This window comes from Hylaeus volcanicus, chromosome 1, assembly GCF_026283585.1.
Source record: "Hylaeus volcanicus isolate JK05 chromosome 1, UHH_iyHylVolc1.0_haploid, whole genome shotgun sequence".
NCBI lineage: Eukaryota > Metazoa > Arthropoda > Insecta > Hymenoptera > Colletidae > Hylaeus > Hylaeus volcanicus.
Genome location: NC_071976.1, coordinates 9,137,260 through 9,151,314, shown reverse-complemented (window position 1 = coordinate 9,151,314; position 14,055 = coordinate 9,137,260). Strand labels below are relative to the sequence as shown.

Here is a 14,055-nt window from a genome sequence, read left to right as displayed (position 1 = left end):
ATTATTATTATTATTATTATTATTATTATTATTATTATTATTATTATGGGGATTCTCTCGTACGAAATGTGTTAATACACGATACAACAATATTTAAAATATTAATTATTAAAAAAGTACCAACACATTTTTCCGACGTACAACTATTTCAAGAAAAGACGCCGAGGATAAAGTTTTGAGTAATTGTAATTATTTGAATACGCGAATATTAACCCTTTGCACTCGAGAGGTGACTCTCAGTCACCATTAGGTTTCATGGAGCAAATCTACAATACCCAAAGTGTTTAGGTTCAATTTCTTTGGAGCTCGACGTATCAATAAAATGATTGTCGGTGAGGTAAAGGTGACCTTGTTCTAAAATCTCGATAGCTTAGAATTCATAGCAATAGAATGTTAAGAAACATCTTGAGTTGCTGGTAGATACAAAGAAAAAAGGCCTCGACTGCAAATGGTTAAGATACATGACGTATAAAAAAAATTACTAGTTGGAATAGTTGTGTCGCGTTCGTTATGGTTGCGGGGTGTTCGTATCGAACCCATCGCCACTCCAGAGAGGCATCCGCTAATCTTAGGCGAGAACGCAGTCATTCAGGTTCGGGCATAGAATAGAATGGGGCAAGGGAAGCTTTGTCGTCTGCATCGTAGAACGCAAGGAATTGGCGGTGGGCTCCATGAATGCCGTCCAGAATGAAACTTTTGAGATCGCCCAACTGCTCGGGAATTACCGCTGTAAAATCTTCGGCTTTGCGAAGTGCCTACCGCCGGGAAGCATTTACCCTGGGAATTTCTCAATGGCAAATTTTACGAATACATTCGCACTCTAACAACATTTAACGAGGAATTTTCTTCCTTTCCAGACTAACGATTACCTGGAACGTTTAGAGTGCTAAAGTATTTGAAATGCAAAGAGCAAGTTTTCTTTACTGATACCAAGGAAGGGCATATTTTGACGAATTTTGAACATGGTGAATAAACATACAATTCATCAAAACAACTATCACGTAATCTAGCAAATTTTATGATAGATGTTTTGTATCGATTGTATAGACAATATTTAGAACCTACAAATATGACAATTAAATTCAAATCTCAATTGATCGCACAAAGAAGTACGATTATTTTTATCTTAACCAAGAAACCAATAAAAATTATAAGTAGTTCAAATTGAATATCTCTAAATGTTTCCATTAAAATTTTGTAGAATATTTATAAAGTAAAATCAATTATAACTCCTCTACTTGATCAACTTTGTAAATTTTAATTTAATCGTGACGTCGTGTTAACTCCGCGTTATCAGTTGAGGATTAAAGAAAATCTTGTAATCAGACTTTGGAAAAGGTTCATTTTATTTTGCAGAGGAGGAGCCGCTGGAAAACAATAGGACGAATGGGAATCACTCGGCAGGTTCACGAGGGAGTCCCGTGATCTCGAGCACGCGAGTAACGCCACCCACGGCAAGTGCAAACCCAGGTCACCTGACCGCCCTTCACTCCACATCGCACCATCATCTCCCTCCTCACCAGCAGCAACAGCAGCAGCAACAACAGGCGCCACAGCAACAGCAGCAACCGCATCACCATCACCACCATCACAACAACCACAACAGCACGCATAATCCTTACGTGGAGAATCACAATTCGAATCATTCGCAGCAGAACACCGGCAATCTCGTCGTCGACGTCGAGCCTAGCCACGACAGTAAAAAGCATCGAAACGGGTGAGAATACTTTATTATTCTATCATTCGATTGGATTCTGAAAATAGGACATTTTATTTTAACGCCGTCACTGCGACTTCTATTTATTTCTAGTAATGTAATTTAAATTAGTAATTTAAAATTCAAAAGAATCAATCATTCATTTTAACACGTTGATCGCCATGTCTTAGTGATTTTCACACAGAAAATTAATTCTGAAAGTTAAGTGTCACAGAAAATGAATTTAAATAAAATACTTGAAGTTTAATGAAGTTACAAAACTAAACACCACAATAAATGTATCATTACACAGTTTCCAATAGTCTGTAAACAAAATTTAATCACAGTAGAAATTTTCAAGAGTATTAGTCTGGCAGTGAACGTGTTAAGAGAGTGCCCAATGATTAAACATAGATATATACGGCTTACCATGACTTGTATTTATTTTTAATAATCATTTTAGATCCAGAATAATTGACTATTAGTTTTGAAACTGCCCTATATAATATGGTGCCCAAGGAAAACCCTTCAGGCCCTGCCTTGTCACGCTCCTAACTACGACCACGATCTTTTTTATTCTTTACTCCAAATTGTTCATCTTCAATGAGAATTTGCCCTCCCTTGCCTTCGCAAGGTAGTTGCTTTAATTTTTTTTTTGTGGATCAAGTTCGGCTGTGCGATCAGCTGATCGAGATTCCCACAGTGCGCACCAAAAATCACACCAATTGCTTATATCTCGATAACGAATCCTCATATCGCAAAATGGTAAAGGACTTTCCTATTCGTATTGGCGTGAAGACGTGGCCCCCAACAAATACATATTTTCACACATTCGGAAACGCTCTGTATGTCTCACAAGGGAACATATCCAACTGTCCGTCTCTGATTTTGATGAAACTTTGTGGGTACATTAAGCAGGTGAAAATAAGGGATACGTATTTTTTATAGCTGCCCAATCGCAAGTTTAGGGGTTGAAGCACCCCTTGAAGTTTCAGCAGAAAAATGCTATCTCGAAAACTACAATGGATATAAGAAATGTTCTTCGGGAAAAGTTTCATGGTTTCATGAGGTAAAACGAAAAGTGGTCACAGATTTTGTAAAATGTAATTTGTTTATAACGAAGAAATTTTTTGTTACATTATTTTGAGAGATACAAAAATTTATATAACGACAAAAATGAACGGAAATTGCTTTCCGAATCCATTGATATATAGTACGATACATTTGCCTCCTACACTTTTGTAAATTTTTGTATAATATGAGTGTGTATGTGTATGTATATATATTAGTACGAGATACATATTTATTAAAAATTACACGATTATTTAATATTAACAATAATAATATTAATTATATTTCTATGCATTGCAGTATGATACTGTTAGGAAATAATTTGATGCTTGAAAATTAATATCTATTAATAACAAAATTCTGACGCCACGCACAAGTTATGATGGCAACATTTCCACAAAACCGTATCACCACTAATTGATATTTTATGCCCGGACGATATTTTTATACTTTTCAATGAATTATTTCCTAACAATATCATACTGCAATCCATAGAAATATAATTAGCATTATTATTGTTAATTTTAAATGATCGTGTAATTTTTAATAAATATGTATCTCATACTAATAGCCACCCGTATGTCTATACATGAACATATCAATTTCACATGCTGCTCGGTGGATTCGCACGGGCTGCGTACAATATTATACGAAAATTTACAAAACTGTAGGAGGCAAATGTATCGTACGTATTGTATATCAATGGATTCGGAAAGCAATTTCCGTTCATTTTTGTCGTTATATAAATTTTTGTATCTCTTAAAATAATGTAACAAAAAATTTCTTCGTTATAAACAAATTACATTTTACAAAATCTGTGACCACTTTTCGTTTTACCTCATGAAACCATGAAACTTTTCCCGAAGAATATTTCTTATATCTATTGTAGTTTTCGAGATAGCATTTCTCTGCTGAAACTTCAAGGGATGATTTCAACCCCTAAACTTGCGATTGGGCAGCTATAAAAAATACGTATCCCTTATTTTCACCTGCTTAACGTACTCACAAAGTTTCATCAAAATCGGAGACGTACAGTTTGATACGTTCCCTTGTCAGTTCCTTCATTTCTCCTTCTCTCTCCCTTCGTGTCTGCGTCTTTCCTCCTGCTGTCGATATGTCAGCCTGTTGCTTCGTGCGCTCTCCCTCTCCGTCTTCTCTGTTCTCTCTTTTCTCCGATGCACGGGCAGAGCAGTGTCGAGGCAGACTCTGCCGCTACCCATTCACGCGGTGCACGTGTCCAGGGTGAATGGCACGTGCACGGTGCGTCGCTTACCGCGTCGCGTTACCGTGAGACCGAGACGCGTTGTGACGCGGTTGTATGATCATCGCGTAGGGCTAACTATACCTTGTCTGCCATTGGTGGCGCGCTCGAAAATTTGACAACGTGGGTGGCAAATGAAATTCAACACATTGGTCGCTACGTTACCTAGAAATGGGTAACAAGACTTTTTTTTATCAAGTAACTAACGAAATTAATTCTGACGGAGAGATAATGAAAATATGGAATAATGAAAATAAATCTGGATAGGATTCGCGAATATCGGCAACGTTAACAAATTAAATACCGTGACAAATATTGAATAGTCTCGAGACAAAATATAAACTTTGTAGAAATTTTCACGAGTTTTAACTTGGCAATGAACGTGTTAACGAGTTAACCTCTTGGGGGACAAATTATAAATGCATCTTTTTGTTTTGTCTATAATACAATTTTAATTGCAACTTTAAGACTAACTCAATTAATAACTCAACAATTACGTATTATAATTTTTGCACACGTTCTTCTACCTCAAAGGGCAATTATTAATTGCAGTAGAATCTTGCAATCGCATTTTGAGGTCAAAAATCGTTTTTGCGGTCGATAAAATTAGAAAAGTGGGAGACTAGATTTAAAGTGGAAGCAAGTAGGAAGCGTCGAGTGTATAAATGTATTCCTTTCCCTATTCCAGACCGTGCGTAATCCGATCCGGCACTAGAGAAGTGCACAATAAATTGGAGAAGAATCGAAGAGCACACTTGAAGGAATGCTTCGAACTACTGAAGAGGCAGCTACCGTCGCAGGATGAGAAAAAGTCTTCGAACCTTTCCATTCTCCACGCAGCGATCAGGCACATACAGGTATGCAAATCATCGTTATCGTTCACGCTGCTCGAAATGATCAAAAGTCGAAAATTATTTCCCTTTCCAAGTGAAACATAATTTATATCGCGAGTACATAACGCTGAAATGAGACACATAAGGTTAAACTTTCTCCTTTAAATGTTTATTAAAATATATGAACGTTCTGCTTGAAATTCTGTTTTGAATAATATTCGAATGAAATGAAGTTCCTCGAAAAGAACGAATAAATTGAATACTAAAAGCAGGATAAATCAATATGAAACACTATATGAATAACGTTACCAATCGATTGGCGAATAACTAACGAGTTTTAGTAGAATAAAAATTCGTCATTCACGAGCTAGATTAAATTTTCTTATTATTTATTTTGATAATAATTAAAAATGTTCCGTAGAAATTCCACGAATGTATACGCAATGAGTCATACCTTGTTGCTTTGGAGGACTTATCACTGATTTCAACACTTTTTAAAGTCAACAGTGATTACACTCTATTCGATAGGATTTTTTAAGCATCATCCTTGAACGCTCACGTGAATTTTTCTTTTTGCGATCGATACTTACGTCTGAGGTTACAATAATTATGTCGTTAACAGTCGTTTATATCTTATCAATGACCTTCGAGCACGATTTCGTTTTCACGCCACACGCATACTCTTCTGTTACTTTGTCGGTTGTTATTGACTTATAGGAAAGTATTGCTATCGATAAAAATTCGTATTGCAAACGAAAAATACACTTAAAGCAATGTTATTTCGTGTCACAATAGCAACATATTACATACTCTTAATAGTAAGCACAGTTACCATTCAAAATTATCTTTATTCGCTTTTAAACTGGAATTCGGCAATTTTTATTTAACGAGTTTGCATAGAAATCTATACTCGTATCTTACACGCATCTCTCCTTAAAGGTTAATTTAGCTCGAGAAATAATTTTGTATCAAACAAAAAAAAAAACAAGAAAAAAAACCCCTAATCGTGCCCTCTATTATGCCACAATGATTTCCATCGTTCCGAGTTAATTGTTTAAACCAGCGTAAAGCGTAATCGAGCATACGGTAATTCAACGCGAAGGTATCATATGACACTTAAATTTAGGCTCTCGCGAATTGCACATTAGACTCAAGGTCGATGCACTCGGACGATTCGGCGTCTAAAATTTCCAGGGAATATCGGAGACACGCGATATTTGAAACGTATTCGAAATTAATAAATCGAACGCGACGATGTTTGTACGTTGCAATAACCCTTTGCACGACGAGTGGATGCTGTCCCAATCAATCTCCATTCTGTTAATCGCTTTGGCTAATATATCGCGTCTCGCGAATTACATATCGCCGCGTGATGTAACAAACCGTGATGGTAAATAACAATTAGTCTAACGAAGATAATGGCATAGCATCGGCGCGGAAACAAATCGGTTTATCGTATCAACGACGAGCATGAACGCGTAGGACGTTTCTAATACGAGACTTTGATTGTTAGGTGGTAAAAATAAATTCCGTGCTTTTACGTTCATCAGTTATGAGTAACCGATAGGCTAAAACATGTTTTTAATTTCTAAACAGTGCAACACGTGTTTTATTGTTGACATTTCATACATTTTATACAAAGGCACAAACTTAACTTGTACAACTAATATCCTTTAAAATTAAATATTTAATTTCACTCTGGAGTGTCCAGCAAATGTTTTCCATTTGTCGAGATGGTCCGCGAATGGGTGATTGAGAAACCCTGTTTTAAAGTCTCGTGTGCCCCCTTCTTACGATCCAGAAACGGGAGGTCCAATCGCCGCCCATGTGTCTCGGTTCAATTTTGGACGAGTTACGAAACGGACGTTTAACTTCACGTGCGACGACCAGGGGCTGCCGCCAACACGCGTCCCCGCGAAGGTCGACCATGGCCCCTCCTTTCCCCTCTTTCGTGATTCAACTTTAATCCTACCACAAGTTGTCGCCCTCATCCTCCGTCTTCGGATTTAAATCCTCAACCTGATCTCTATTACAATGTACCTGCACAAAATTGCATGGTTACTGAACTTCCTATATGTAGATAAATTGTAGTAGCCATCAGGTTGATACTTGGTTTATCAAAACTCAGACAATTGGTCTACAGTTGTATATATATTATAGTACATGTATATTATATATATATACTACAGTACTACATGTATACTACAGTACATATATATAAACATACACTATATATACAGTATATATACAGTATTGTCTGAGTTTTGATAAACCAAGTATCAACCTGATATATATATAGTATACTGTATACAGTATAGTATACAGTTATATATATTATTGTCTGAGTTTTGATAAACCAAGTATCAACCTGATATATATATAGTATACTGTATACAGTATAGTATACAGTTATATATATTATTGACATAGAGGCACATAGTTAATTTCTACACCTAATATTAGGTTGACGCAATGTGTTATAAAGTAAATATAATTCTTTGTTTAAGAAAAATCGCTGTCTATTTGTGCGTTAAAATCTGAACAAGCTTTTTGGCGAACATAACAGGTACAAATTTTGCCCATCTTCATATTTTCTGTCTAGATACGTTCCCATCTCTGGCAGGTCCTTCTCCCCTCCAACTCGCTTACTTTCCCTTCTTCCTCGTCTTCGCTCTCTGTCTTACCAGCGTCGTGCATGTAACCTCTCCGTCTCTCTCTGTTCTCTTCTGTCTCGCTCTGGGTCATCCCTCTCCTTCCCCCACTACGTAAGACATTCTCCCTGTCCTTGTTCGTCTCGTGCTGGGTCACAGTCCGTCTTTGTCCGCGGTACGTGCGAATGCGTGCACGACGCTTCTCCGTGTAGAATCTGTACCTATATTGGTTCCACGTGACTGTTCGGCCATCGGTGTCACGCCGCATGGCACGTAGGTACAGCACACGCTGATATTCGAACTTTTATCGTTCCGGCGCCATTGTTGGCGACTTCTAAGCTGAGGTACGAAGCAACGCTTCGCTTCGACATGTCGAAATTGCGAGACGAGCCACCGTAACGTCGCGGTCAAACGCGATTGCAAGCGTTGCTCGCGAGTCCTGGCACGAATTTCCGAAAGATCACCGCTCGCATTTTTGTCGATTCGCGATACGACTTGATAAGCCAGGTACAGTGAAGCGCAAAATTATTGGAGCAGGAGAGGATCAGAGAAACGATAGAAAATTTTACTGGACTTTTTAATTAAGAAATATAATATTTAGGTTGTGAGCTTAGAAACTTAGGGGAGAAAATAATATCGTATATAATTATTGGGCACAGGTGGTGAAAGTTAATTATTTTAACTAGGAGTTGAACCTCTTGACGAATATTCATACACATGTGTACGTTTGTTTTTACATCAAAATTTATCGTCACTTACAATCTCAGTACCTTTTAGAATTAAAACAATATACTATATTCAAATAAGACAGCATATTTATACGTTAAAATCGATTTACAGATAAAAATTGATTTGTATTTCGTGTACCGTTAAAATTGGAACACGAGTTAGCTATTTTGCCGAGGTTCTGGTGATACTAGTGACAGCCCTGACTAGATTATCACAAATAATGTCGAATTTCAGGAATAATCACGTATCACAATCATCTTCGAGTCGAGGGTAATCTGCAATTCTGCGTGAAACTCGACGACACGCAAATATACCGCACGATTACCGACACAATAATAACTTTGCGAATAGCTGCCAGACTTTCAAGGTCCTCGCAGGTGCGTGCGAGGCGTTATTACTTTTCTACCAGAGATGGACAAATTTTCTTTCGAATAATGATATACAACGAGTAACTTTAATAACAAATTTTCCCTGAGCTCGCGAATGGCAACCACAGATCTATGCCATCCGTGAAAACGTTTTGTTGCTAAACTTTGCTTGCCTCGAGTCAGCCCCATAAAAAAAAAGACTTGGCCGATAAGCGTAGATAAACGTAGTCCTATATATGCACGGGCAGAGACTGAAGTGCAATGTAATTATTGAAGCTTAAGTGCCGTGATAACAGAATGTTCCGTTAAGCAGAGCACCGTTAATAAATAACGCCGAGTAGCGTATATAAAAGGGTGTTCGAAAAGGCAGATACTACAGAAACGAAACATGTAGAAGATACGAATGAAAGGAAAACGATAATCTAACGAGCGTACGATGACGCTTCGACTGCGGTTAAATTATTGCTTCCGTTAGTTCTTGAAAAATTCGTTAGTGTCGTCGCGCGTGGGAGTCGAGGAAAATTAAACGATCTTCGCTACACTCTTGACGCGAAACAAATTAATAATAATAAATGTACGCGATAGCTGCGTATACAGTGGGTGTAGAATGTATTCGTACAACGATCAATTTCCCAAAACACTTTTGTGTGAAATTGTAGTTTCTTAACTTCTTTTTTTATAATCAAAGATATTTTACATATTCTTGGAAGTCTGTAAGATAGATATAGTCCAAACAACATTTACTAGTCAATATAATTTGCGAAATTAACAAAAAAATGTGAAAAGTGGGTAAAAGTATAGAAGCAATAAGTATTTGTATGATTCTTACGACGAACCATTTACAGTAGAGTTTGTAACGTAAACACATTAGTTTATTGCTCCGTACGAATTAGTAATATAAAGTAATGTAAATCTCTTTTTTTTTTAACGAAGTTTTAAAAATTAAACAGTTGTGCGAATACTTATTGCTTCAATATTTCTATCGATCAATTGTTTTTTTCTTGTTAATTTCGCAACTTACATAAATAGCTATTTTTTTTTCTACTCCATCTATTCTAGAGATTTCCGAGAATATGTAGAATGTCATTGTTTATACAAAATAAGTTAATAAATTACAATTTTACGTAGTTTTTTTGGAAATTGATCGGTGTACGAATACTCTCTACACCCACTGTCCACATACCTTTTCCTTATGTTCAGCACGTATTTGTTATATTAATTTTACATTATGAATACATAAAATCCGCAGTATAAGAAGAAATAGCCTATCTTCGTCTTTAAACACGCACCCTTTTTAATGCTCGCTTACCTCGCATGTTGAATAAATGAAATACAAATAGAATTCGTCACACGAAAATGTAGGTTTCGAGGTTACTCTATAAGTATTTTTAGTCACGTGATATTATATATTAAAATTCTTAAAGGAGAACTTACTTGTTGCCCTTTTATTGCGTAAATGAATCTATCTAACTTAAAAATTGAACGAAAATATTTGAGGGCTTCGAGACCAAGCTTTAAATATTGAGTTGTTTTTTTCCACTCAAACCAGCTTCGCTGTCGGCAACCTCGCCAACACAATTTTTTAATAATAATACGTCAGTATTGTACGAAAAAAAAGATAACAGCCGAAGAGGTCGAGAGAAATGAGTGTACACGCTATTTGCGTATATTCAACACGACATTGTATGCGAATTCTGTTGGAGGTGGTTTAACCACGTGCTTGTAATCCGCGCGTGCGCTTATTCATGCAACGATCTTCGTTCTCCTTCCACCTCGCCCCTCTTTATACCTTCCGTCTCTGTTTAATCTTCGTAGACCCCTGTATCTGTCTATTTCTATGCCTGGTATGCTGTATCTTCGTCCTTCTTGTGATGGATATACTCCCCTCCCATTTCTCTCTCCTTCCTTATCTCTTGTGTTGTGTTATTCTATCTGGTCTTATCCTGGCATTTTCCATCTTGCTCCCACTAATTTTCTTATACAGGGTGTCCCAAAAATGTTGTAATACCTTGAAAGGGGTGGTTTGGGAGGTGATTTGAAACAACTTTTTCCTTAGCGAAAGTGTTGTCCGAGGCTTCGTTGAGGAAATATTAACGGAAAACACTGTGACCAATCAGAGCGCGCGGATACCGTTGGAGCGGCCGTGGTAGCGAAGGCTACGAGCTAAGCGGCCGCGTCCAATGTCCTTCGATGCACGTCGAGTCGCTTGTTCGCGTACAAGCGCGGGGACACTCAGTGTTCTTTGTTTCTCCTGAGGCTTGAGACACTGTCTCCATCCGCAGCTCTGTTTATCTTTGTGTTGTAAGTGGCTATCTCAGTCATCCCATTTCGTTACATTACTCGTCTCTTTCTTCATCTGGCTCTTCCCCTCCCCACTCGACGACCATACCACGTGCACTATATCAGTGCGGTCCGTTAGCGCTGGCAGTCATTGTCGCTTGCGTTTCTTCACGAAGCATTTTTTTTGCTGATGTCATACCGGGAGGTTTATCACGTATCTAACGAAAGATATTTAGCTTTTCTGTCATCATACGTATAACTTGTTTTTACATACTCTCGTGTACGTTCTCTCCAGCATGCACTTAGTTCCGGTCAATCCGAATTATTCCATGCTGTATCGGGCCAGATATGGTTAAATTGTTATTCGAGTAATGGATAACTGCGGAAACCAACGCAATTCGTTCCTATCATTTCTTCGAACGGTGAAGCATTGATTTATTCGTTGCGATACATTGTATAATTGTAATTCTAATTTTTATCGAACGAGTAGAATAGATCAATAATTTCTTTAGTCGTTATATTTTTGTTTTGGATATATTTACCTACATGTTTCCTTAGAATGTTGAGAATTGCTGATCTTATAATTATTCGAACAATAGTTAAATGGTTACATCGTAAAGATGGTGGGAATTTCGGAGTACTTAAAAAATGTGAATCGTGTCGGTTATAAAGAGCACGAGACTTTGGCATTTCGTCTTAACTTCGCAGACCAGCCAGCAGATGGCAGAGCTTTCTTACTCGCGAATTTGATCTGAAAATTAATCAGGGCATTTGCTTCTTCTTGTTATGTTAACAAATAGCAATTTCTTCCTACATTTGTTGCAAACGTATCAAACTTATAAATTCTCAAATTTTCATAATAATGCCCACCACATCTACACCGGCAGACATATCTTGTTATTAATAAATAAAATCTCAAAGCCTCTTTAAAAAAAAACCCCTTTAAAACCAACATAACCTAACTGTTATCATTGTACTTATTTTTGTAACCTCATCAAATTCACCCATCCTATCCAAACTTATTGTCTTTGGCACGTAATCTTAAGAAATAATTTTTAATAAAATTAAATCTAAAAATCCATTTGGAATTCGTCCTTGAAGAGGTTAAGTAGTTAATAGTCGTTCGTTATCGTAAATTCGACTTCACTTTGCGTGACTTTTCGAGCACCTGACACTGGTACGAGGAAGCACGAATCATGAAGTGCACTTGATCGTATTTGAACCACACGTACACTAAGAATTTCGTCCTTGCATAGTTTATTTTTCTCGTTTGTCGCGGTTTCTCTGGAACCGTGTGTGTCTCTGGCTGTTGTTACTCGTTGTCACGTTCCTTCACGCATGTTCGTGCTGACGTCAAATGCAAGGCTTATCGTATTTCGAGGGAGAGGTGTCCTGAATCTGCACAAGTATTATGTGACATTCGCGGGAAGGTATTCTCGAAAGTAAAGTGAAAACATTTCCATCGGCTTTCACTCACTTTTCTCATGTGCGCGGTTAAGCACTGCTATGAACAATTTAATAACTCCTCGTGGACCAACAGTAAATAAACAAATAAATAAATAAAGTTATAGCCACTAAATTCTTATCCCTTTCCATAAAATGTGTTTATAGTCTTTGCTTAGATTATGACGGAAAAATGATAAAAGGGATACTGTAGAGGGCACGTAAATTTATATAAGACATTTACCTACTTATGGTAAATATTTTAGGGGATGATGCTATGAAGAAATATAAATTAGAAATTAATAATGACGTTGCATTTGACGATTTTTTTTTTTTAATACTTAACGATATACAAGAAAGTTATATATGAAATATATAAAAAAATAGTCGTTAGAATAGATTTATGCAAGAAATGAAAGTGTAATATTTACAGTACTGATGGGAGGGGATGCGAGGTGGGTGGTCTATTCTTTTAAGAGGGTATTCTGAATTAGGAGGATTAAAAAAAGCGGTTTTTCGTGAATTTGTTTAGGATGGAAACAAAATAATTAATTCTATCGAACTTTTTATCCTATTTTCATACATATTTCAGTAGTCTGTACAAATTTTTTCAACAAGAAATACTCAAATTGAGTCGACTGTAACGCACATTTGTAGACCACTTCACAATTAAAACCTCCTATCGGCGAGAAAGATGCAGGTTGTAATTTTGGTTTGATACAAAAAAACCAAAAGAAATTTTCATTTTCATACATTTTTCTTCTATGTGAACTAAGAAAAACTCGCAAAAATGGTGAAATGTGAAATTACTGCAAGTTTGAAGAAAAGAACAAGTTCTTTGGATGAAAAAAATCACTTTAACTTGATAGAAAAGTTGTTTACAATTTTTTTTGTATGAATTTTTTTAGTTCACATAGAAGAAAAATGTATGAAAAATGAAAATTTCTTTTGGTTTTTTTGTGTCAAACCAAAATTACGACCTGCATCTTTCTCGCCGATAGGAGGTTTTAATTGTGAGGTGGTCTACAAATGTGCGTTACAGTCGACTCAATTTGAATATTTCTTGTTGAAAAAATTTGTACAGACTACTGAAATATGTATGAAAATAGGATAAAAAGTTCGATAGAATTAATTATTTTGTTTCCATCCTAAACAAATTCACGAAAAACCGCTTTTTTTAATCCTCCTAATTCAGGATACCCCCTTAATATATAAAACTCATGTGATTTGATTATCGAGGGGACAGAAATAGATTTGTTTATTAGAAGCTAGTATTAATCTTTGTTGTTTGGATATATTTCTCACAAAAGTAAATGAGAATTGAATCGTTCATTTCAATTATACATTTAAGGAGGAATTTACATTTTATATGCTTCGAAATTAAGAGAAGGAAGATAATTAATTTTTCTGGGCTCGTGGGTACGTCTCGTAGTTCGCGAATGTTCTTGGTTTGTTCCATTGAAAATTATCGGTAAATACTTCTTCATCGTTACGATAATTTTGTTGCAGACATTGAGGAGGAAGGAACGGGACTACGAGCACGAAATGGAAAGGCTCGCGAGGGAAAAGATCGCTGCCCAGCAAAAATTGTTAGCTTTGAAAAAGGAGCTCGCGGCTACCTGGGATCATATCGATTTTAATACTCTTTTGCCTGAACAGAATTCGGCTGCTGATGCAATAGCTACGAAAAGTGGTAAGCTATTGCGATTATAATTAGGTAGAA

General features: G+C 36.7%; 1 protein-coding gene across 6 annotated transcripts in view; it reads left to right on the top strand.

Annotated features, from left to right (window-relative positions):
* LOC128880861 (max-binding protein MNT-like) overlaps positions 1–14,055 on the top strand; it is a 57,411-nt gene that overhangs the window by 31,160 nt on the left and 12,196 nt on the right. For all 6 annotated transcript variants that reach the window (XM_054131408.1, XM_054131399.1, XM_054131390.1 and 3 more), the window contains 3 exons: positions 1,357–1,717; positions 4,717–4,885; positions 13,842–14,025. In XM_054131408.1, the coding sequence (XP_053987383.1) occupies positions 1,357–1,717; positions 4,717–4,885; positions 13,842–14,025 (714 nt within the window). The remainder of the gene's footprint in view (positions 1–1,356; positions 1,718–4,716; positions 4,886–13,841; positions 14,026–14,055) is intronic.